This window comes from Heteronotia binoei, chromosome 6 (assembly GCF_032191835.1).
Source record: "Heteronotia binoei isolate CCM8104 ecotype False Entrance Well chromosome 6, APGP_CSIRO_Hbin_v1, whole genome shotgun sequence".
Taxonomy (NCBI): domain Eukaryota; kingdom Metazoa; phylum Chordata; class Lepidosauria; order Squamata; family Gekkonidae; genus Heteronotia; species Heteronotia binoei.
In genome coordinates, this window is record NC_083228.1 from 65,675,643 (window position 1) to 65,701,613 (window position 25,971).

Sequence of the window (25,971 nt, forward strand, 5' to 3'; positions counted from 1 at the left end):
GGAGAAACATGGCAAGCTGAGCAGGTGCCTTCCAAGCCTCTTGGGGAAGAGCAGCTTGGGGGGGGGGGGTGCTGTAGAGAGAGCATCTGTCAGCAGCAGATTCCTGAAAGCCAACCCTCCTGCTGCTGGAAACTCCTCCAGGGCTTCCTGCCCCCGGCTGCCAGGAGCCAGCCAGATGCGGGCAGGCAGGGAGGAAGAAGGAAAGGAAGAATGGAGGCAGGTGAACACACAGTAGAAGAGTGGAGGAGGCAAGTGCAAGAAAGCAGTAGTGCCGGCAGCACAAGGGGCAAGGCAAGCAGAAAACAGCAGGAAGTGAGAGAAAGTAGTGGTGACACATGCCAGAAAGCAGTGGCGCTGGCCATAGGTGGTGGGGCCACCCAATTTCAACTTGGGTGAGGGTGGAGGGGGCCACCCCTCCTGGGCCCCACTGTAGTTATGGACCTGGCTATAGGTACCCCAAAATGTCAATTTGGAACACAAAAATAGTTCCAGGAGCAAAATTTGAATATTCTCACCCCCATACTGATGGTCTTCCCTTGAGCCCACAGTTTCGGTGGTCTCATATTTGTTTTTTAAAAAGCCATTGGGAAAAGTAATCACAGAACACTTCTAATTTTACTACTAAATTTGACATCTAGGAACATTGGACCTGTTTTCAGGTACAAAGACACAGTTTGATAATATCTTCTGGCTCTCCCTATTGAGCAGAACTATATTTTTCTACTTTTCTATGTATTGCATTTGCATACTTCCCTCTGAGAGATTTTGAGAAGCACATGTGGACTTTCATATTTTCTTCACAAGAATACTACGTGATAACTTAGGCTGAAATATCACTGACTGGTCCAAAGAGTTTCAAGGCTCAACTAGAATACTGGTGCCTCTGATGTGTTGACTGCACATGAGGTTTATAATGTCTTCAGGTATAATGGAATTTTAAAAGGCTTAAAGAAAGCTATCTACTACTGAAATGAATATCACTTTTTAATGGGATGGGTCACAGTTCTGCAGCCTAGGCTATAATGCTGGTTACTACATAAAGAACTTACCACAGGGCAAGAGAACTTCTCGCTGTCACACACATGTGTCTCACAATGCAGCCACACCTTGGAAAGCTTGGGAACATTTCGAAACCGGAATGCATTAAACTGGAAGGTAGCTCGGCTGTCTTTCCCATTTTCATGTACTATAATGGAGCTATCTGTTGCACACCTGAGTGACATGACAGCACGCAGTATGAGAAGAATCACAATGTATTGCTGTCTCTGATAATATCATTGCACCCATCTTGGCTATCGCAGAACTAGGATATATGGACTGTGATAGACCAAGTATACCTGGATGTTTGATTCCATTTTGTACAAGAAAAACAGCAGCTGGACAGACACATTTGTGCATCTTATATGAGCTGTCCATGGAGCATCACATCCACTAATTGGCTCAGAGCACATGATTTGCATACTAAGCATAAATGCACACTCTGCATTAATGTCATTATATTAAAACTATACTTCACTATGCTGAATTGATAAAACAAGTGATATAATGACCCACTCTTGACTGCTTCAGTATTGTGGGAAGATACATCAAACACCTATGATAGTTATATTGCTTGGAAAACTTTTTCCTATTCATATTATACAAAAGTAAGTTGCACAGAACTATGGATAGCTTGCTTCTCAATACACAGATGAAGGAGTACATTCCTAGAACTTGATCCTTTGTCAACAGGTCTGCCTGAATTCTTTTGAAACTTACTCACAAGTAAATATGCCTAGGATTGAAGTTCTAAGGCCCTTTTGGAAATAACCTGTATTATTTAATGGAAAGGTATCCTAGGCTTGGAAAATGTATATTGTCAAAGATCAAAGTATTTTATTGTTGTAGCCATAGGCCATAACAACCCAGCAAACCCCGCAAAGTATACAGTTTACTTCCAGCCATAAAAATTAAAACATAAAAAACACATAGCAGAATACAGTACTATGAACAAGATTTAAAACATATTTAATAAAACAATGTGACAGAAGGATGCTATAACTTGGCCAAAAATTTTGTATGGGTGGCTGTAGTTATCTTCTTCCTTATTTTTATTGCTAAAAAGATTAAAGTAGCCACCTTAAGGGTAACATCTGGAATGGCATCAGCCAATAAAAATTTAATCCATTCCTCTTCTGATTTAAACTTTGTGAGAAATTGATTCAGCAGTTTATTTCAGATGGGCCCATAAAATGGACAGGATAGAATACAATGAACAATATCTGATTGGTACCACAGGAACAAAGATGCTGGTCCACAGGTATTTTTTGAAATCTACCCTGAAGGTACAAGGATGGCATGGTTTGGAAATGGGCTTGGGTAAAAGGGGCATTTGAGAGGTCAGTTAGATAGCAGGACAAGGATTTATTTTTCTTGAACTGGGGATACCAGACAGAATTTAGATTGATGGATCAGATTGATGTCATGAAGGGCATCCTTTTCAAAAATCCAGTCCTGCAGTTTACCTGGGTCTGAGCCTATTACTGACTTTAAAGAGGGTAAAGAGTACATTTGTAAAATGGGAGAAAGTAATTTGGACCACACATTCATATTGCTGAAGTACTGAAAACTGTGTTTTACCAGGTGGTGGTAAGGAATACTACTAAGCTTCTTATAGTATTTTAATAGTATCAAGTGGGTTCTAGAAGTGCTTGAGGGCAAACCGACTTCTAGTCTCAGGTGTGGAGCAGGGGTTCCTTGGGGAAGGCCCAACATTTTCCTTAAAAAGGTATCTTAGCTGGGTATTTTCTCATTCCACTCCCAGATTTCTACTCCATACAGAAGCTGTGACACCACCTTTCTCTGGAAGACCTTTAGGGCTGGAGGTATTAACTGACCACCCTTTGAAAAGAAAAAATTTAAAATAACTCCCATAGTACGTCGTACAGTTTAAAAAGTGGCATTAAGATGGGCTTGCCAGGTCTGGGGCCTCTGGAACACTATGCCAAGATATTTTTTAAAAAGGAGCATTGCTCTATTTCATGACCATTAATGGACCAGCTGTGTTTTGGGCTATTATTACCAAAATGCATATTGTGGAAACTTAACCAACCAACTTCAGAAATTTTATATTACTTCTATATGCCTGGAATATGTTCATGACTTGGATTATTTACATGTGCCTTAACCTAGAGTTAATTATACACTCAGGATAACCACACAGCTCTGTTGGGACTGTGCTAATCTGATTTGATGCTTAAGTGCTCCTATATTAAAACTAACACACTAAGGAGAAATGCCATGTTAGTCCACTGGAGCAAGAACTGAGGGTAACATTTCACACATCTGGTAAAGTTGGCTCTCGTCCATGCAACTTAATGGCATAATAATTTGTTAAGAAAAAGATTTTAGCCTAGATCTCTCCTTGGTGTGCTGTATCATATATGTGGGGGACTCTTTCAAAAGTAGAAACATTGAAATGTAATCCCTGTCTGGAGTGCTGTAGTCTCAGCAGTGCTGTACTATGTGATTATTCTGAATGTCTGGATCAGCCAAAAAAAAGCAGCATGATTGATAAAACATACCTACCAATCACCCACTAGCTACTTAGAATGGCCTACTGAATAAAATATATACTTATCCAGTGGTGCTCCATCTCATGGGAAGAAGTCTCATTTGGACAAACTCAGATGATTACTTACCCCTTCGTTATCAGAGGCCACTGGATTTGATAGAAATACTCTGATGAAGGGGTAGCCCAACAGTTGGTCAAGACTACTTTAAACCTGGGGAAGACCAAACAGATGTGAGCAATGCAGAAGTGACAGTTCCTAGTAGGGCTGACTGACATCAAAAGCCATACCTGGCACTTAAGCCTTTTGCTTCTACTCCAGCAAATATATCTGATCCAATGTCTGCAGTTTCAACTACAAAAGGGGCTTCCTTCTTAGTTGTAAACTTGGCATTCTAAGAAAGAAAATTGTGAAGTTAGTTATTGCAATACAGTCAGAAGGCGACTGAGGCTTGGAAGGTCAGACACAAAGAAACTAGACATGATCCTTAAGTGTAAGGAAGTGTCACTGGAGTACAAAACTTTCATTAGGAATATGCATCACATGCCACAAACCAAACTTGATCGACACACACCAGAGAAATAATACAGTGGTTTTGAAACTGTGCCTTTGCTCAAACCTGTGGTTGTTTAATTAAGACAATAACATAATTCCTAAATATTTCTGCTTGCTCAGAAACCCAAATCTGCTCACATCCTGTGCATTAAAACATAAAAGAAAAATGGCACAGCAGTAGTACAGTAGGAAGCTTGAGCATAAGACCAGGATCATACAGAGGATGCTAACAGCATAGGGTTGCCTAGTCTAGGTAGGACAGGGGTGGGGAACCGTTTTTCTGCCAAGGGCCAATTGGATATTTATAACATCATTCGTGGGCCATACAAAATTATCAACTTAAAAAACAGTGCTCTGCTGAGGGAGAATGATTCAGGCCAGCAAAATTAATGAAAATAATTGTTTTTCTATTTGAAGTCACGTGGGGAGAGCCTAATTCAGCACACACATGTGCACCCGTCCCCCGGCCTGCTGCCCTAGGCAAATGCCTAGGTCCAGGCATATTAGACTACATCTCCTAATAGTTGCATATTAGGTCACACACTCATTAGTATATCAGGCCACACCATCAACATGGGATAATCACATGCAAATTGAACTGGCGATAGCTGGCTCCCACCCTCACCAGCCCACCCTCCCTCCCTTCAGCTGTTCCCAGCAGATCTTTAAAGCCACCCACATACCCCAGCAGCAGTCCTTCACAATGCCCATGAGGGGGGGAGAGAGGGAGGGGGAGGCTCAGCCCAGCAATTCCCGAGGACTAGACCAAGTGATCTCAAGGGCCTTAAATGGCCCTCGGGCCTGACATTTCCCATCTCTGGGATAGGGGAATACCTGGAGATTTTGAGGGTGGAGCCTGAGGAGGGTGGGTTTTGGGAAGGGGGGGGGATTTCAGTCTGGAATAACGATACAGAGTCCACCTTCCAAAACAGCCATTTTCTCAAGGTGATCTCTGTCACCTGAAAATCAATTGTAATAGCAGGAGATCTCCAGCTATCACTTGGAGGTTGGCCTACCCTATGGCAGCAAAAATGGTCAGGAGAGGCAGAGGGGTATGGTTTTTGACCCTCATACTATTTGCATCACTACAGTTCTGCAAAGACCTTTAGTCTTTGTAGGACTGCCAGGACAACTTATCTGACCATCGGGGGTCTCCCAACATCCTTCTGGGAGACCTGAAGTGATGTTAGGCATTTTGGGGCCTACTTCTGGTTTCAGGTCTACTTCCAATCAGAGATGACACTCTGGTTTTGGGGCAAAACTCTATGGTAAATTCAGTTTCAAACCATAGAGTTCTGCCCCAAAACCAGAGCATTGCCTCCAACCAGAAGCAGGCCTGAAACTGGAAGCAGGCAAGAGCTTGCAAAAGTGTGGGTTCCCTAGCTCCTACTGGGGTGCTGGAAACCCTAAACCTCAGTTTTAGACTATTCAGAAAATCATGGTGCCCTGTATGTCCAAACTTTGGCATGGTGACTTTAACTCTGAAGCTCTATAAAAGAAGATAAATGACTTATCTATCCCAACATAGTGTATTTAGGGAGACAAAATCTCTGCAGGTATTCACCATTTACCTGCATAACCTTCTTCACTGTCAAACTATACATAGTTATATAACTGTTTCATGTAGTCTGCTAACAGAGTCTTGCTTGAAATTTGTTGACACCACAAATACACCAGAATTATAGAAGCAGACACAGTGCAGATTTACTGACGTCTATTGCTGTGAAATCACGGGGAAATGCCAGTCACCAGATCCCCAGAAAGCGTCCATTCACAGTATCTTGAGAACCGGTCTCTTCAGTTATTCATGGTAAAATCTAGGCTGTTCTCTGTTTGAAATATGATGGGGGAAAATTGGGCTTGATTTCTAGTCAAGCAGCCTGTGCACTGCTCACATATTCAAAATCCTGAAAAAGGGGCAGAACTTTCTGATAAAAGATTCATAGCACAGGACAATTTTTAGAAACCAAATACAGAGGAGAGTAAGATCCCAAGAGAATATTAAGCATCTTCTGCATTCAGAGGTTTTTCTAGGTAAATTTCAGGAGGACTGAAAGGAACTTCTATGTGTAGTGCAACCTAAAAGACAAGATATACATTGCCCTTTATTTGTGACTTTTGTCTACTTTCTAATGGTTTCTCACAATACTTTGTGAAAGTATTAGCAAAAGTCAATAGTAATAAAGGAAATGCTGTATTTAGCTGTCATATAATAACAAAGTTCAATGCAGTAAGTAAACAATCAAGAAAAAAGGCATGATGGGTATTATGCTGTTAAGAATCTCCGCATTAGACTCATTTTCACCACAGATTTTAAATACAATAGAAATCACTGGAGTAACTTCATTTCAGGAGCACTGTCCTCATCATGTTAGCCAAGAACCTCATAAATGAAAATAGGAACAATCTACTGGATTATGGTTGTGCCTTGAATTGTGGATCTGACTTTCAGTGTGGTAAGTAAATACATACACAATTGCCATCATTTAAAGCGATAGCTTGTAAGAGTGAAAAAGTAATTACATAGTAGATAGCACAAAAATATATATAGCCTCAGCTTCAGCTAGGAGTAATTGCATCATGAGTTTTTCACTAGTATTCCTGCATGCACCCATTAGAATTCTTAAAAAGTTCTATCTGTGTTCTGTGGTATATCTGTGTTCTATGGTATACCAAATACCAATGTGACCAAATGTCTTATTCTTTTTACTGTTGTACCACTGAGAGACTTCTTCGTCCTACATTCCAGAAGACTGTGACCCAACCAGCTCCACCCAACCTTGTGAAACTGACTGTGGATATTAGCACAGTACTTACAGTATAGAAGTTGAGGGACAATTGGCTTTCAAATGAACCGGAGCTGCCATTCTTCACGTGAACTGTTGCCACTCTAAAAGAGGCAGAAAAAATCATATGACTAAATCATACGCCATTGAAAGTATAGTGAGGCATATTCTAAGACATGGAACTTCAACCAATCAAGGCAGAGTTACCTTTGGTCAAAGGCAGCATGATTCACCAAATAGTTTGCATGGTATGTGCATGTAAACGAATAGTTCACAGGCTGACTCTTCACAATCACTGAGCTGTCATTGGAGGTGATGGAGTTATAGAAATGATAGATGGAACTTTTAAACTGCACCAGAGGAAAAATACAGAGATAAATTTTTGCAGATCAAATACAATTCTGGTAATGAATTGTCAATTCAGTGGTTACTTTTTAAACATTCCAGATAAGTAGCCACATGGCTTCATATTTTAAAACAATGCAGAAGGAGAAAAACCACAGGTAGATATTGGATTTATATCCCACCCTCCACTCCGAAGATGATGTTTCATCTGATAGAGATGTTTTTGCTTAATATTTTATATTTGTGGGGCTGGTTCACATATTTAATGGCTCTGTCAAAAGGTGTGAGTATGTGCTTCTTTCCAACATACACTTCAGGACAAAGAATTGCCCAAATGTGACATCCACTCATGAGCTCCTTTGTTGTTTTAGGTTCAAGATGGGAGGAGTATGCAGCCACTCATCCATGATGTCAAAAGCATCAATTGCTGAGTAATTAACCAGGCCCAAGCACAGATCCAGGTGGGCAACTGTGTTGCTCTGAAGCAGTAGAATAAAGTGTGAATTCAGTGGCCCTAAGCAGTAATTGATGGTTCCATATAGAATGTCTTTTCTGAAGAGAAATAAAGGAAAATCCACTGATATATCGATACATTGAATAAGAATGGTGTTCGACTGCTCCAATATATATAAGTCATCCAGGGCCATAGGCCAAGTTGTGCAAATATGTTTATATTGTTGATTCCAAAATATTTATGCTCATTATTTCTAATCTACAAATGAATCCCCAACAAGCCAAGATGCTATTCTTTAAACTGATATTCTTAATAAGCAATTACATATAACTGGGTTGTAGTATATTAATGTGTAATATAACCCCCAACATATTATCCCAGTTGTGATTGTCTTAATCTATTGTATCAAACACATTTTAACAAAGGGAAATGCATTAAATCATTTGTTATGGAGAAGAAAACAAATTCTTTTTAGAGATGTAGCTCAGTATTTCAACACTCTAAATAGATTTTAGCATAATATTAGCTTTACAGTAGCAGTAAAATTTTCCCAGGAAACAATTACTATAAGAAAAGTTATAACATTCTGCAAAATGAAAGTTGGCTTTAGCAAGGGCTAAATCAGGAGTGGCCAAACTTGCTTAATGTAAGAGCCACATATAATAAATGTCAGATGTTTGAAAGCCACAAGACAGGAAGGAAGGAAGGAAGGAAGGAAGGAAGGAAGGAAGGAAGGAAGGAAGGAAGGAAGGAAGGAAGGAAGGAAGGAAGGAAAATAGATGGGGAGGGAGAGGAGGAAAGAAAACAACTACATTCTCCAAACCACTGGCTGGCTTGGCTTCGAGAAGTGGTTTAAAGAGATAAATGCCTTCTCCAAGCTGGCTGATGGGGTGAGGGCTTCAATAGCCACACCATATATGTGAAAGAGCCACATGTGGCTCCCGAGCTGCAGTTTGGACACCCCTGGGCTTAATTAATGGTATTAAATCTCATTGTTATGTCTAGGCTTCCTAGCTGCATGGCAAATTTATGTGGTGACCCTTTAAACATATAGCTGACAGGAAGAAAGCTGACAGTAGATTCCTTTGAAGTATGGTGTTGGAGAAGAGTTTTATGGATACTGTGGACCACCAAAAAGACAAATAAGTGTTTTCTAGACCAAATCAAGCCTGAACTCTCTCTAGAAGCTAAAATGTCTAAAATGAAGCTATTTTACTTTGGTTACATCATGAGAAGACAAGAGTCACTGGAAAACAAAATAATACTAAGAAAACTTGAAGGCAGAAGGGAAAGAGGAAGACCCAACATGATGTGGATTGATTTTATCAAGGAAGTCAAGTCTTCAGTTTGAAAGACCTGAGAATAGCTGTTAGTGAAAGGCCATTTTGGAGGACATTAATTCATAGGGTCACTATAAGTTAGAAGTGACTTGATGGAACACACAGATGACAGAAGGAAGAGCAAGATAAAATAAAAAGCGTCTTTGTATGTCACAGCAATTAGTATTTGTGCTCGAATATAAATGCCAACAACTGATTTTTATATAACAATGCTGAAAAGAAACAAGGCTTTCAAAAATTTTGCATCATTTAAAAATCTATTTCAAAGAATAAAGAAATTATTGTACCAAATATGGGCTCTAGTTCATACATGTACTGAACAAATCAGCATGAAATCTAGGGAAGGAAAGGTTTTTATTTGATCTACTTACATCTGATTGGGTTCCACAGTATGACTTATTTTTGGGTGACAAATCTGGGATTGTAAACTGGTAATATCCTGAATCATGGACCCCATTGTAGCAAACCCCACCAAGAGCCAGCTGATTAACTTCCCATCCATAAGGACATTCAGGGATTTTAGTAATTATGGTTTTAGGATAACAATACACCAAAATGGCATCTAAAAATGAAAAAAGGTACAGATGCAGTATAGTGATGGTAATGCAGTTAATAAATGTACCCTGTCCTTTAGTAATAATACCAACGATGACAATAAACCCTGGTCTATCCTTGATGGTCCCAAGTTGAGCTCTAGTAAGACCTGGCTTAAAATAAAAACTCAGTATATACTACTGGTAGTTTCTGTCCCTGATACCAAATAATTTTCTGATACAAACTTATGTTTCCCATAGAACAGGTGCTCATAAAATATGTTCCAGGATATTTTTTAAAAGATTTTCATTTCACCTTGGTTTGAGCACTTTTATTCAACACATTGTATGACATAATCACAATTTTATTTTCTATTTTTTCTACTATGCTGTTTTTCAGTCTCTTAAATTTTTCAATATACTTTGCTGTATACAGAAGAGAAACATCTGTACGTAGCAAATCTGACATGACTTCAAAAAAGAGCACTAACCACATTCCAAATTGGAGTGTAACAAATGTTTAAGCTCATGTTACCACCTGCTACTGCCAAAATAGTAATTCAAGATTAACTGAAGCTGAAGTGTGATGCTAAGGGTATCTTGTCTTGTTCAGCCCATTGTTACATGCACTATGATGTATAACAAAGGCACTACACACTAAGCAGAGGCAGACAGATATTCACAGGACCTGACTTCTCAGTACAATGTCCAACAATCTCTAAAGTACATTTTGAACTCAGCACAAAAGGAACAGAATTATGACTGACACATTAATATACTATGAACAGCAGCAACATTGCTAGATTTGTAATGTTTCCATTACCTGTACTACTAGCCTTTCTGCGAGACATATGATGATAAAAGACAATATAGCATTGGATACATCCATTCAAAAAGGAAAAAGGGATCCCCACAGACCACATGAAAAGGCTATGCTGAAGATCATGGGACCATGTTGGGACAAGAGCTGAAGTAAACGGGAGCTGTGTAGGAGTGCATAGAAAAGCTGGATGGATCCAATCCAAAGATCCTTATGACCCCAGTTTTTTGCTATCCCTTTATGTACGGAAAAATATAAATCAACACAACGTGCATGGCCGAATTTGACCAAATTACAACCTATTACGGTGATCAAGGGCACAGGAAGACATTTAGTCATTTCAGTTGTCCACTTCATTAAGTAGTCTCTTGCCACAATAAACAACAGTCTTCATTTCTGACTTCAGTAGCTGGTCATAGGCTAACATTCTTACTTGTAAAAATTGTGTTCAAAGTAGTCTGAGAACAAATGTCAGAAGTCTTTAGTGATCTCCTCTCCTTTGTCCTTTTAGGCCTGAGGCTGAATGCTCCCTGACTTAGAACTAACTACAATTTGTGGTCAACCAGGTTTAGTTTAGAATCCATGTTTCTAAGCAAGAAACAAATCACAGTATGTTAAACTGCCCAATTGGAATATCTCAACAAATTGCAGGCTAATTCCAAGCTATGTCTTGGCAAATGCATAAGAAGAAGGGGGAGGGAGTGTGGGAGCCTGATGACTTGTTCTTGTCATGAACAGACTGAGGTTTGTTTGGTCTGAATGCAGCCACTGTCCTTTGGTCTTGCTTCTCAAATATGAAAAACAGGATAATTGGACATGTTTCACATGGTACTTGAGATGGTTAAAATGATTTAAAAATTCTTCATGCATTGAAGTGATCAATAATAATAAAAGGTATGGAACAGTGTAGTCAGTATTGAGCATGGTCCACTCAGAGCTAAATATGTTTTTAGTGCCATGGATTCAGTGGGAAAGATTTTAGAATTTGGAATCAATTGAACTTAAATGCATAGTTTGGATTGGTTCATACCCCATATAAGTTAAGAGTAAATTATATGCTTTATCATGTCTTGCTATACAGAGAAAATACAAACAAGATTTCACATTTGTAAATGGGCTGTGACAAACCTTCATGTACTACAAATCTGTTTGGTTGTCTAATACAACTATATATTTTAATGATAAACTGCTTGCCCAGTCCACTGACTTAAATTGCCCCTGTTGGTTTGTGGCTCTGACAACTCAGGAACCCATGAATCAGACCATTTCATTAAATACCAGAATAGAGCCAGGGTAGCATGATGCCATCTTAATGTTGTTTGCTGGTTTTTAATTGATGTAATTTTAGATTTTAGATTATGGCTTACTGTATTTACAGGTGAGCCATTGTATGAATTTTATGTTGTAACCCACCCTGAGCCCACTTTGGTGGGAAGAGCGGGACAGAAACAAACAACTTGCAAGAAGGAAACAGCTCAGTTTTAAAAACAGAATTATTTTACCTGCTTTAGTTGGATTGCAAGAAGCAGCAATGCCTCGAGCCAAGATGACCAATAGTAGAAAAGCAACCATCACCATCTCTTCCAAGGATTATAAACACTAACAAAAGCAGAACTTGATTTTCCAAAGTGCTGCTAGATCTGGACACCCTTACATATGTCAAACCTGTTTGAAGTGCCTGTTAATTGCCAGCAGAAAATTAAATATGAAAACTTTCACTTGTAATGAAGTTTGATTTTCAATATCATAAAATAAATAGTTTTTGGATTTTTTTTTCATTTCCCAGACCAGTGGTCTTCCCCAAGAGAAATACTAAAAATATATATTTTGAAAAAGAGGTACAGGGGACCTAGGGGGACCATATGAGCACTAGGAAAAACAGGATTTGGGTGGAAGGTAAAATAAGGATACACTGCAAGTAAAAGAGAGAACATTTGACTGGAACAGAACAAAACATAAGTTGCAAATATTTCAGTACATTGAAAATTAATTGTATTATGTTTGTTCTTGTACTCAAGTATTCTTTTTCAGGAATATACTAATATTTTTCTACATATACTATTGGACTTCAAAATGTCACAAATAATTGTAATCAAAATGAAGTTGTCACAAGTCTCAGATCATAAGTCTGAAGTCATAATGCTTTTTTCATATTAGACATTTTTAGATTACTAAAATAAAAGATACAAATAATTCATTAGACAATAAGAAGATATGCAAATTGCATTAAGGCCCTTCTAGGCACCTGTATAAAATTTTAAATCTATGATATACATTATTTTATATGCACACATATACAATATTATTATAAAATAGATTGCAACTTAGCTTATCAGTGGTACATTTTTCTTTAAAGCATATACACTTGTTCCGAAAGATGTTTAAAAATCATCATACATACTGCACAGGCACAAGCTTGCAGATGAAGGTGTTCATTCTCCTATTCAAAACGAATGTGTATCTGCTTTTCCCAAGATGTCCTTTCAAATAACACCAGCTGGCATTATCTTTGCTTTATATAGGCCATCTTGTAAAAGGAGCCCTCTGCGTATTCAGCTTTGATTATTCCATGTGGGGAAAGGGGGTTGGATAGATAACAGGATGGATAATTTAGTTCTCTCCATGGCAAGAATGAAGTTTCAGTTTTCCAATCCATAGTTTTAGCTTTCATTTTCTAGCATCAAGATATGCAATGTGATTTTTTAAAAATGTTTTTCTACATAATATTTTAACTAGAATTCTGGCACTCATTGTTATCATTTCATTTAGAGAACCCTAAATGTAATGTAAATATCTCCAAATCTCTGACACTTTAACGACAGTATATTTTAATAATAGTAAATGATCTTCATGATAGTTTTTGCTTTGCAAATATGTTAGTGGCAAAGTTACATGCATGTTCTTGCATCTATAACATCTGGTAATATAACCAACATTTAAAATTTATATTCCTACAGTGTAATCCTAAACAGAGTTATATCCTTCTAAATCCACTGACGTTGATTGGATGAGAAGAGTGCAACTCTGTTTAGGATCACTCTGTTAGAGTTTTCTTGCCCGTGTTGCTTTGGAGGAAAACTCTCTACAGGAAGCAATCTCGATAACAGCATTTTTAAACTGAAGATAATTTTTTTTGAGATTTTATCTCATTTTAAGTTATGGTTTTAACTATAACTGTCACTTTCCCCCAAAGTAATGAAAGTGGCTTTTAGGTACCCGATAGCCCTGTTAGGTGAAAGGTACTAATTGGAATGAAATCCACAATACAATTTCTGCCACAGTGCGGAGCTGTCCATAGATGTTTTTTATTTGCATAAGAAATGAGAACTGCACAAATGTACTTAGGTGAAACAGCATTTGATATCTGCATTGATAAAAGGTGAGGACCCAGGGGAGGTTTGTATTTCTCTGAGTAATTGCAAATAAAAAAGAGCATTCAGTAAATAGGAGATTATTCTGTAAATGCTCTAATTGCACTCCCAGAGAGCCCACCTTCAGATTATGCAGATTGCAAAATCTTAACTATGAGAGTATCTATTTATTCACAAAAAGTGAATAAATGACTTCTTGTCATCCTAGGCTTAAAAAGCATTAAAAAAATAATAATAGAAAAGCTATTTCTATAGCCCTTTGTTCCTGCCACTGTTACTCAGAGTGTTGCTATAATTTACTCTATGCTTATTGCAAGACAAAACTCAAAGCAATGTTGTGGCAGTTTTGCACATTGACTTAATGAATGTTCCACAGCAAGACAATGACACATAGATCTTAGTAACTAAATTTTCACATGCAACAGAGCAATCAAATACTGTATGGTGTTCTAATAATATAACACCAGTTTTTCCTGTGAGCTGTCTGATGTCCTGCAAATATAAGTGGGGGTAATGTTTCGGCACATTACAACCCTCACACTGAAACTGCTGATGCAGCATCAGCAATGCTTCTGCAGATAATGACAACACGTTTATTTTATTTATTTTAGTTTATCAAATTTATATTCCGCCCTCCCTTGATGGGCTCAGGGTGGTTACAGTGTTCAATTGGCAGCCATGTGAATCTAGATGTTCCAGTCTTTAAACAGACCAGCTTTCAAGTAGAGGCAGTTTCAAACAGTTTCCACTAGGGGGTTGTATAATAGAGAGTAACTCTCTGTGGTGCTTCTAATGCCTACATTTTTTGTCATGTTATTAATTTGGTCTGAGATCTGTTCAACAATTTGCCTATTCCTCCTTCATCTGTATTAACTGTTTTAGATGCTAAAGTGGGAGCATGTTGTCTGAAGAAGCCCAGTAAGTGAACCTTTCCAGTTCTTCCAAAAGTTCATGAAGGTTAGTTAGTGAAATGCACTTTTAAATTAAATTAAATTAAATTTTTGGATTTATACCCTGCCCTATCCTGCAAGTGGGCTCAGGACAGCTTACAACAATAAAAACAAACATCAAGATTAAAATAACATCATAAAACAATTACTATAACATCAAAGCAGCATATTCAGAGAACAGGCAATATTTCAAACCTAGGCAGCAACCATACAACAGCGTGTTGGCCAATGACTGTTGACACCACACAAGCACCATGATTGTAAGATGCTGGGGGGATGACATTCAAAAGGACGCCTACCGGATCCTTTGAACAGTCAGACATTTTTCTTTTTGCCATCATTTTTGGTCATGTATAAGGTAGAGACCTTGTATTCCGCAGCAAACCATTGCTCAGATTTCTGTCTTGACAATGCAGCTCTGCCACATCTACATCAGCTAAATGGGAGACTCAGTATTTATAGTTGTGTTCAGTATCAAAATCTCTCCTTTTTATTTCCAGTGCCATAGGCCACGAATGCAACATTTCTTGACCAGAAAGCCATCAGATGGGAGTCAATTTGGCCAGGTGTGACAATCAGAGGAGCAAAGTTTTGTTAATCTGTCAGCATAAAGAGAAGCTATTATGAAACTGCTACTGCTACCATATCTGTGGCAGCCTTCCAGTGCTACTGGGACAGTGGCCAGCACAGAAACATTGCCAGAACACAGACAGGCTTTGATGCAAGGGCTGACTGCCAAGCTGAGGAAATCTGTCAGACTAATGAATGGCACAAAGGGCCCATTTTCTCCTCTAAAAATTCTTCCTTGCTCGCGTAAGAGCAGTATTTCGGTAGAAAAACCAAGAATGAAAGAGCTTTTAAGGGTTTGCACCTGAAAATGATTAGTGAGGCAGTACCACTGTTCTTAACAAGTGAATTCTAATGAACTATACCTAATGATATAGCAATAAATATCTTGACCATTATTGTGGCATAGCAAAGCTATTCCAACTTGATTGTTCCTAATGTGTATTTGTATTTTTGCTTATCCTTCACCCTGAAATATGTAATGTTTGGGACATATCCACGGATATATCTGTAACTCACATATACATAAATGAGACTGCCCTCCTGTGCTAGGTTATTCTTAAATATTAGCTACTATGGGGTATGTTAGGGGCTTTTACTAGCATGAGCCAGTGTAATGTAGTGGTTAAGAGCAGCAGATTTTAATATGAACTGAGTTTGTTGTCCCACTCCTGCAGTTGAAGCCTGCTGGGTGACCTTGGGCCAGTCACTCTCTCAGAACTCTCTCAGCCCCACCTACCTTACACAAGGTGCCTGTTGTGGGGAGAGAAAGGAAAGGCAATTGTAAGACACTTTGAGACTCCTTAAGGTAAAGAAAAGTGGCATATGAAAACCTGCTCTTTTCTTCTTCTCTAGAAAGCCCTGCCAGAATCCTCCAGAACCCCAAAGTCTACCAAAATGGGTTCCTACCAGACAATCAAGGGTTGCCTCAATTTATGACATTTTGCAACCTTGTCAGGAACCTGGTTTTCTTGGCTGCTCTTGTAACAATGGCTCTTACCATATTCAACCAACACAGGCACAAATACTCTTGACTCCTGAAATGAAACAGGTCACCGTGATCAATGCAAGTTTTATTAGGAACCTAGACTTGGCGTGATGGCAACTCCTCCTCCCTATTTGAGAGCAAGGTGCAGCTCCAGCATGTTCCATAGCTGGCAGCAACACAACCACACCCATGTCTTGTGAGCCTTGTCTGGAAACTCAGGATGTGCTGGAAAAGCAGGTCCACAGACAGCAAAAAAAGGTTGCATCAATGCAGAACACGGCCAGCTTGGCTGAATAAGTTATGCTTGCCTGATGGATGGGCAGCAGCACAGAAGCTCCTGGGAAAGCAGGAAGAAGGAAAGCTTATAGTTTATGGCCAAGAACAGAGTGATCTGGAGAGCAGAGAGCAAATTACCCCACTTTCTTCTATATATAAATGAAGGTTGTACAAACATGTTCTCTTCTTTGTTTCTGTGTTGCTGTCATCAACCTCCTCTAGTTGTCACACCTCAGTTCTTGCTGTTATGATCTGTTTGTTTATTTTGTGGTGTTTTATGGCATTTTACATTGTATATAATTTTCTATACCAGATACAAAAATAACTGTCAATTGCTATTGAATTTTCTTAGTGTACAATTAAAAAATAAAAAGGCATCTGCAGTTATCAGGTGGGATTTTCTAATGGGATGCATTTATAAAATTAATGAAAAAAAATTCAACTCAATAAACATCAGGAATGGTATGATGGAGTTCATGTGGTACAAATGGCAAAGATAACTGGAGGAGGGGGGGAATGAGTATGGCTTAGGCTCTGTTGACAGTGTTGAAGAAGAAGAGTTGGTTTTTATATCCAACTTTTCTCTACCCAAAAGAGCCCCGTGGTGCAGAGTGGTAAAGCTGCAGTACTGCAGTCGGAGCCCTCTGCTCATGACCTGAGTTCGATTCCAGCGGAAGCTGGTTCAGGTAGCCGGCTCCAGGTTGACTCAGCCTTCCATCCTTCTGAGGTTGGTAAAATGAGTACCCAGCTTGCTGGGGGGAAAGTGTAGATGACTGGGGAAGGCAATGGCAAACCACCCCGTAAAAAGTCTGCCATGAAGTGTTGTGAAAGCAACTTCACCCCAGAGTCGAAAACGACCTTTTTTTCTCTACCCAAAGGAGACTCAAAGCAGCTTATCACCTTCCTTTCCACTCCCCAGGCAGCTTGTGTTAGGTAGGTGGGGCTGAGAGAGTTTTGAAAGAACTATGACTGGCCCAGGGTCACCCAGCAGGCTTCATGTGGAGGAGTGGGGAATCAAACATGGTCAAAGGCTACAGGTCTTAAGAGCTTTAATCCTGGTTTAACTCTATCCCCAAACTGACTTTCTACACTAGAATCATAGAGTCAGAGAAACCAACTTTATGACTCTATGATTCTATGGTTTTAGTGTAGAAAGTCAGTTTGGGGACAAAGTTAAATCAGGATTAAAGCTCTAGTGCGAAATCGGCCTATGCCACACTGGCACAATATGTCACTCCCTCAGTCTCTTCTGACCATCACTCCACTGGGTTCCTCAGGGAAAGGTAGCAGTCTCCACCCTTCTCACTGGGAGGCAGGAAAACCCCCAGCTCTGCTATGTGGGAGAATGTCACCTGAAGAAGCATCTCTGATTAGGAAAATAGGAGATTTAGGACTGCAATCCTAAATTGAGTTACAGCCCAGTGATTTCCAAAGACAAAAGGGAAGTAAAAGAAAGGAGGTGCCTCATAGCTTGTGACTTGCTGTATCACTTGAGGGATCATCATATATTCTGGGTTGTGTGTATGAAGAGCCGGCCAGAGTCTGCAGGGGATAGGGGGCATTTGCCTCTGTGCCATTAGTCCACAAATTGTGACTGTCATTTAAGGGATACAAACACAATGGGTGCAATAACATGAGAGATTTGGCCCGACCTAGCCATGCATCCCATTCAGATTTAATGTGCACAATCACACATGCACATCTGCTTCCTGAGTCCCATCTGAATGTACATTGTTTGAGGATGGACTGGGACCAGATTAAATACCTACCAGGAAGTTCCCAGTAGCAAACCTCTAAAGCATATGTAGGGTATATTTCCTGACTGTCTGAACAGCCAGGTGATGCAATGCACCCACCCCACATGCCCATGAGCAGTCTGAACACTCCTCTTTCATGTGTGTGGCTGGTGCCTCTCCCAGCAGCAGGGCATGGGTTGTGTGAATGCTGGAGTATGGATAAAAGAGAGTCACTTTTTTCAGAGTCAGGATACTGCCAAGCCTAATCTCTGGTGTGATTGCACCCAAAGTCTATCTATGTTGCCCTCTGTTCCTGCCCTGAGGTTCTTGATTGCAGGCAACAGGAAAAATCTCTTCCATTGCAAGACCTGTTTGGCTCTGGTGATTGCAAAGGTGCCTCATCATTCATTCATTTCTGATTTTCTCTCACACACCCCCCCCCCCATCTCCAGAACTCTTTAAAGTGGCACACTTAGATAGATAGACCGGCCCCTGTCTGTATTATCAGATATAAAGAAATGCTGTTGATTTTGGTATTTATTGTCATAATGACAACAGATAGTATTCATTTCTAATTTTCATAATAAACAAATGCACATCACTATTACATCAAGAAGAAACTGAAATAGAAACCACAGGGAATCTTTATGTAACTCCCAACCAGGGGTAGAATTCTAGCAAGAGCTCCTTTGCATATTAGGCCACACACCCTTGATGTAGCCAATACTCCAAGAACTTACAAAAAAGAGCCTTGTAAGCTCTTGGAGGATTGGCTACATCAGGGGTGTGGCCTAATATGCAAAGGAGCTCCTGCTGGATTTTCACCCCTGCTCCCAACTAGTGATTATCATTTCTTTAAAACTGGCTATCAATTTAAGCAGGGCTTTTTTGTAGCAGGAACTCCTTTGTATATTAGGCCACACACCCGTGATGTAGCCAATCCTCCAAGAGCTTACAGTAGGCCCTGTACTAAAAGCCCTGTAAGCTCTTGGAGGATTGGCTATGTCAGGGGTGTGTGACCTAATATACAAAGGAGTTCCTTCTACAAAAAAGTCCTGAATTTAAGCATTCTTAATTTTATGGCTACTGAGTGGAGTTTAGAATAAAGAGGGCATCAGCTGCTCCTTGAAATGCCTCCCTCAATAATCTTAAACATAGTTATTAAAAGCACTGGCAACAAAATCTTTCCTCTGCAGCCAAAGAGCTTCCTTCTTAAATCGGTGTTCTTATGAAATACGAACATTAATCTCTGTATACTTTCTGAGAATGGCTACTGATTAGACTAAAAGAGTCTACTTTTCCAAGCCATACAATCCTATTAAAACACTTCCCCAGACCTACTTTCCTTGATGGGCTGTAATCATTATCCTTCTCTTGCCCCACTTTTTGAAAGTTTGTGATTTTTCAGCTTGCTGATAACATCCAGAATGAGACAGTCTCTCATTGTCTTAGGCCTGATACATTTATTACGTGCTTGCCTTCTTTTGTTAAATTACCCATCATACCCAATAGTGCACCCAGAAGCAAAGCAGCTTTTGTTCAGTCTGCTTTGCACTCCCTCCTTCTCTCTTTATAAGTCAATCTTTTAAAAGGAAAAAAAAAACAAAAAACCCCAAAACCACCTTCCTTTCAGAAGCATTTTTCCTTCCTGAAGGAAGATGCATCTATGGTTTCTTCCTTCTTGTGTTGCATTTTATTGACAGATGGAACAGAAGGTAAGGCCCAAGTTCCACTATCTTCATGATAGGACAACATCCACCATCACCAAAGCACTGTTTCAGAGATCTTTTTTTTCCTCTTAAACTACTTCTCATAATTTTGCTGCCAACTTTCCTCCAACTCTACAAGAATCTCAGTCTTCTTGTAGGCTGCTGCTTTTCAAATTAACAACTTCTTATGCCTGTAGCTTCCTTCCAGAATTCCCATGTGGTCCCATCTCTCTCTCCAATAGCATATCTCCAGGGTTCATATCAACAAAGGCTTCTCCCAATAACTTCTAGCGCAGCTCCTTTTAGCTTTGGATGGCAATAATTTAACCTGAGACTATCTCCATGAAAGTGCACAGCGTGCAGCGTGTTACCCTTTTGAAAGCATATGTCCTTTCTATTTCACTCTGGGTTCACTTGAGGCAGCAACCCATCTTTCATGTAAAGTATCATGCCTTCTGCTACTTCTGTGTCAGTAATGTGAAATCAGAAATTTAGTAATATGTAATTAGATATACAAGATTTAACACAACCAATACCCATTCATGGATATCATAAATTTATAAATATCCATGAATATAATAAATTATCCAAAAACAAGCACAATGAATTCCAACACTGAAGAACAGTCAGAAGCTTGCCAATCAGACAGTTATTCTGCTGCAACTTTGGCCTCTGTTTTACGGGATGATGGGTGGTGGGAGAGGCTGGGACAGTGAGTGATCCAGCATGGAAGGGATTAAAATTAAAACAGAGTGTGGCTAGGAAATATCTGAGGAGGAGTAAGGTTCAGGTTTCTTGCTAGCATGTTCAATTTTGGTTTAAAAATATACACAGAACTCTTCCCAAGACACGTGAGGACTCCAGGAACTGAGGGAACATCAAACTCTCATACTAGTTTATGCTTGCATGTGTCTGCTGTGCAAGTAAAAATGTTTATTGCTTTTAGATTGTGGAATATACTGAGTTACAAGACTTGTAGAAGGCAACATGCTTTATTAGCGAGTACATCACAAAGAGAAGATGGCGGAGCCGGGTCCCCGATTATATACATCTCCCAGAACAACCCTCTTACCTGGCCAGGTCCAATCCTGGCCAGTTAAACTTCCCGCAACAGATCTTCATAGGCGGAGTGCATTTACGTCCTTACATCCGATGACTTGCGATCTCCCACTGGTCACCTCGGCGTGCACGTACACGCGCTGTGTTGTGAATTCAGAGATCAAATTGCAAGACACAACACTCCTCCCCCCCTAGTTCAAGAAACATAGTCTTTCAAGTAAGCTGGTGCCCTTCGTTCCCTACTCGACCTCCTAGGTTTTATCTGGGAAAGTGAAGGGGCTGCTGTGGCTGCGGGGGCTGCTGGTTCCTCGTTGTGGGGTGAAGTTAGAAGAGTGCCGTCCAGTGCCTGCAGCTGATCTGGGGCCTCTCCTTGCACCCCCACAGGGGAGGGGTTGCTCCAGCCGCTGCTGGGCTCCTCCGCCCGCAGAGCCGGCGTGGCTGGCACTGGCTGGGTGGCTTCTGGTGGCGTTACCGCTATTACCCCGCTAACTGCTCCCCCGGTCTCTGCCTGTTCTTCCGGCAAGGTGTGGCAGCGCAGCTGATCAATGTGCCTCCTAAGGATCTGGCCCCTCTCTGATGAGACCTAGTAAGAGCGGGACCCGGTGACCCGCAGCACCCGGGCTAGTAACCACTCCTGCCCGCTTGCAAAGTTCTTTGCGTAGACCGGATTCCCTGGAAAGAACCCCCTAGTGGCTTCTCTTGTCTCAGGGGAGCTGCAAAGGTCTGGGGCCCGGTCTGGATGCAACCTACCTAGCCTAGTGGTCAACTTCCTCCCCATGAGCAGCTCTGCCGGACTTAAACTGGTGACTGGGTTGGGGGTGATTCGGTTCCCAAATAGGAAGGCTGCCAGGCGGTGGTCCCAATCCCCCTGTACTATGCGACCCAGGGCCTCCTTGGTCTCTGCTTGGCCATTGGTGGCTGGATGGAAGGGCCTCTGCTTGGCCACTGGTGGCTGGATGGCAGGGAGCGGACTATATGTGCTGGATGAGGTACCTATTCAGGAACTCCTGGAAGTCCCGGGAGGTAAAAGCGGTCCCGTTGTCCTTGACTAAGGTCTCGGTGATCCCGTGGGTGCAAAAGACCCTCCGTAGGGCTCTGACCATGGCCGTGGTGGAGGTTGCAGCTATGGGAATCACCTCCAACCACTTTGTGTAGGCGTCCACCAGGATAAAGAATATTTGGCCCTGGTATTGCCCCGCAAAGTCTAGGTGTAGCCTGGACCACAGCACACGATTGGACTCCCAGCGGTGGACGTGGGCGCTGGGCTGATCAGGCCGGGATTCTTGGCAGGGTAGGCACCTTCTAACCCACCCTTCTATCTCTTCGTCCATCCCCGGCCACCATACATAACTACGTGACAGGGCCTTCATACACACTATCCTCTGGTGTGTCTTGTGCAAGGCCTTGAGCACTTGCTTCCAAAGTGGGGGGGGGGGGGAACCACCACCCTGCTACCCCAGAATGCACCCCTTGTGTATGGACAGTTCTTCCCGGTGGGATGTAAATGCCCTGAAATCAGCATCCAGTTTGCCCGTGGGCCACCCCCTTCCCACCCAGTCAAAAACACATGTGAGGATGCGGTCTCTGCCCGTGGCCCGAGCTACCTCAGCGGCACAGAGGGGCCTTTCTGGTAGAGTCTCCAGTAGCATCACGTGGTGGGCAGGGGCTGGGTCGGGGTCCATCAAGAACAGCAGAAGGCAGCTGAGGGCATCTGCGTGTCCCATTGCTTTACCGGGGCGGTGGACTAGCTTATACGTGTACAAGTTGAGGAACTGGTTCCACCTCAGGATGCGCTGTGACAGGATTTGCGGTGTCTGGCGGTCCGGGGCGAGGAGGCCCAGCAGTGGCTTGTGGTCTGTGGCAATCGTGAACTGCCTGCCATAGAGGTAGTCGTTGAATTTGTGCATGCCCGCCATGATTCCCAATGCCTCTTTGTCTATTTGGGCATAGTTTCGCTCCGCGGGGGTCAGGGTCTGAGAGTAATAGGCCACGGGGACTTCCCTCCCATCTGGAAGTTGGTGCCCCAGGATGGCACCCACCCCATACGGGGAAGCGTCGCAGGCTAGAACCACTGGAAGGGACTCATCAAAATGGTGGAGCACTGCATTGGAAACTAGGATGTCCTTGACTGCCTGAAAAGCAGCAGCCTGCATTTTCCCCCAGACCCACGGGGCATGTTTATCGAGGAGCCTATGTAGGGGTTCTGCGAGGGCAGCTTTGTGGGGCAAGAAGGAATGATAAAAGTTCAAGATTCCTAAGAAACTTTGCAGCTCCTCCTTGCACGTGGGGGCCTTGGGTTCGAATCCCGCCTTCGGTTTCGGCGGGGTCGAACTCTGCAATGTGGCCCGTCATTCCACTCGGGGTTGCCATGGTGGCAGTGGGCGCTTCTGCCTCTCTGGGCTGCGTGCCTTCTTCATCTCCGGCCAGGTCGGCGATTTCCTGATGGGGGAACTACCTGGCTAGCATCCCACCTTCGTCGCCAGTGTAATGTACTGAGTCACAAGACTTGTAGAAGGCAACATGCCTTATTAGCGAGTACATCACAAAGAGAAGATGGGGGGGGCCAGGTCCCCGATTATATACATCTTCCGAACAACCCTCTTACCTGGCCAGGTCCAATCCTGGCCAGTTAAACTTCCCGCCACAGATCTTCATAGGCGGAGTGTATTTACGTCCTTACATCCGATGACTTGTGGTCTCCCACTGGTCACCTCGCCGTGCACGCACACGCGCTGTGTTGTGAATTCAGGGACTGAATTGCAAGACACAACAGAATATGAACTGGTTCTTCCAAAAGCTTTAAATTTGGTATTGGGGAAGAAAGCTTCCTTGGATCACAACCCTTGAGAATTTCACCCTAGTTTAGACTGAAGTTTATTTTACAAAATGTATACCCCTGCCTTTTTGCCCTCATCAGGGCCACCAAGATGGCTAACACATTAAAAACACACATTATAAAAACATATCTTTAAACCCATCAAAAAATTTTAAAACCCATACTATTAAAATAACTAGAATCAAAGCTAAAATACATATACAAAAACATAAAAAACAATTGAAACATAGGACAGGAAAAAATATCACTGAAGTAACCCCAGGCAAAACAAAAGGCTCTTCACCTACTAGTGGAAAATGGCAACAGAAGGGGACAGACAAGACTTCACAGAAAAGTTACAGTTTTTGTGCCACAACCAAGAAGACCATCTCATGGGTTGTTCCCTGCCTAATCTCAGAAGACAGAGGTACCTTAAGCAGGATCTCACAAGATGACTGCAGTGGTCTGGTAGGTTCAAAAGAGAGCAGACTATCTTTCAGGTATGCTGGTCCCAAGTCATATAGGGTTTTGAAGAACAGCATCAGAACCTTGACTTGTGCCTGGAAACAGACTGCAAGCCAGTACAGTACAGATGGGAGTGATAGGGTCCATACAGTCTTTCCAGTCTGCATCTTGGCTGTAGTATTCTGGACTAATTGAAGTTTTCAAACATTTTTCAAGAGCAGCCACACGTAGACTGCATTACAGTAATCTAATCTAGATGTAACCAAGGCACCACAGTGGCCAGGTATTTTCTGCCCAGGAAAAGTCACAGGTAGCTAAGCAGCTGAAACTGGTACAAGGCACTCCTTGCCATAACTGCCACCTTCTTATCCAGCAGTATGCTGATATCTTCAAACTGCAGACCTTTTCCCTCAAGGGAAGTGTAACCCCATCCAGAATGGGTGACATTTTAAGTGCTGGGTTGACTTTCACTCACTGGTAGCATTTTCATCTTGTCAGGATTAAACTTCAGTTTATTAGTCCACATTCATTCAGTCCAGTTTAGGGTTTCTAGACCATCCCTGATATGAGCCAGAAGCATGAGGTAGAGTTGAGTGTCATCCACATATTTGTGACAACCCAAATCTCCTGATGACCTCACCCAGCCATTTATTGTAGATGGTGAAAAGCATAGGAGAAACAATGGAGCCCTGCAGTGTCCCACAGCCACAAGGCTTAGCAGCAGTCATCCAGAATCACCTTCTAAAACCTAACCTCTATACAGGACATGAATCACCTCAAAATGGTACCTTCCAGTCCCAGCCCGAAAACGTAGTCCAGGATATAGCATGATACTGAAAGCTCCTGAGAGGTCCAGGAGAATCAACAGATCTGTCCCTGGATCCCTGGATTTGTCCATCTCCTGGCACAGGTCTTTCATCAGGGCAACCAAGGGCTTACAGGGCTTTTAGTATAGGGCCTACTGAAAGCTCTAGGAAGATTGGCTACATCAGGAGAGTATGGTCTAACATGCAAAGGAGTTTCTTCTACAAAAAAAGTCCGGATAGTGGGAATAATTCTACCTCAGAGAAAGTAAAGCCAAACACCAGCTAGAATGCTGGACTCTGGGAAGAAAACTGTCCTTTCACCCACATGAAGTAGCAGGTAGGTGATTTTCTTTAGCAGCTGTGTTTGCAGAACACCGGTTTTGTTTAATAGTATTCTTTACATGAATACATGTAAATGTACATGCAATGGTAAACCACCCCGTAAAAAGTCTGCTGTGAAAATGTTATGAAAGCAACGTCACCCCAGAGTCGGAAACGACGTGCTTGCACAGGGGACCTTTCCTTTTTTCCTTACATGAATAATCATCTGAAACAGAGGCATTTTGCATTGCTAGGCAGAAGGCATCCAGGAACCAAAGTTCAGAACTATTAGTTACTGACCCTGAATTTACCACAAATATTTTGGATTCAGAAAATCAGCAGTTACATTAGTAGCCACTGAAAAGAGTACTACATTAAACTTGCCATCAAGTTTGTAGGCAGCTGTTGGCAACTTCTGTAGCACTTCAAAGCCTTTTGATTAAGGAGCAATACTAACAATGAATTTAGACATATTTTAAAAAGGGACATTTCCGAGATGGTTTAAGGTTCCACATAGTAACAGC

At 41.5% G+C, this 25,971-nt stretch overlaps 2 protein-coding genes across 5 annotated transcripts in view; both read right to left on the reverse strand.

Annotated features, from left to right (window-relative positions):
* The window catches only part of TECTB (tectorin beta), a 174,909-nt gene extending 162,028 nt beyond the window's left edge, over nt 1-12,881 (reverse strand). For 2 of the 4 annotated variants that reach the window (XR_009555570.1, XM_060241680.1), the window contains exons 1-8: nt 12,786-12,881; nt 11,887-12,062; nt 9,403-9,593; nt 7,100-7,242; nt 6,924-7,023; nt 3,842-3,945; nt 3,681-3,764; nt 1,050-1,212 (exon numbers count right to left, since the gene is read on the reverse strand). Coding sequence is in view for 3 of the 4 variants with exons in the window: in XM_060241680.1 (XP_060097663.1) it covers nt 1,050-1,212; nt 3,681-3,764; nt 3,842-3,945; nt 6,924-7,023; nt 7,100-7,242; nt 9,403-9,593; nt 11,887-11,962 (861 nt within the window). In the remaining variant the exon portion in view is untranslated. Of the gene's footprint in view, nt 1-1,049; nt 1,213-3,680; nt 3,765-3,841; nt 3,946-6,923; nt 7,024-7,099; nt 7,243-9,402; nt 9,594-11,886; nt 12,136-12,785 lie in introns of those variants that run through there. The other 2 variants (XM_060241683.1, XM_060241682.1) reach the window with 2 other exon arrangements.
* The window catches only part of ACSL5 (acyl-CoA synthetase long chain family member 5), a 214,804-nt gene that overhangs the window by 133,040 nt on the left and 55,793 nt on the right, over nt 1-25,971 (reverse strand). The gene's annotated exons all lie outside the window — the stretch shown is intronic.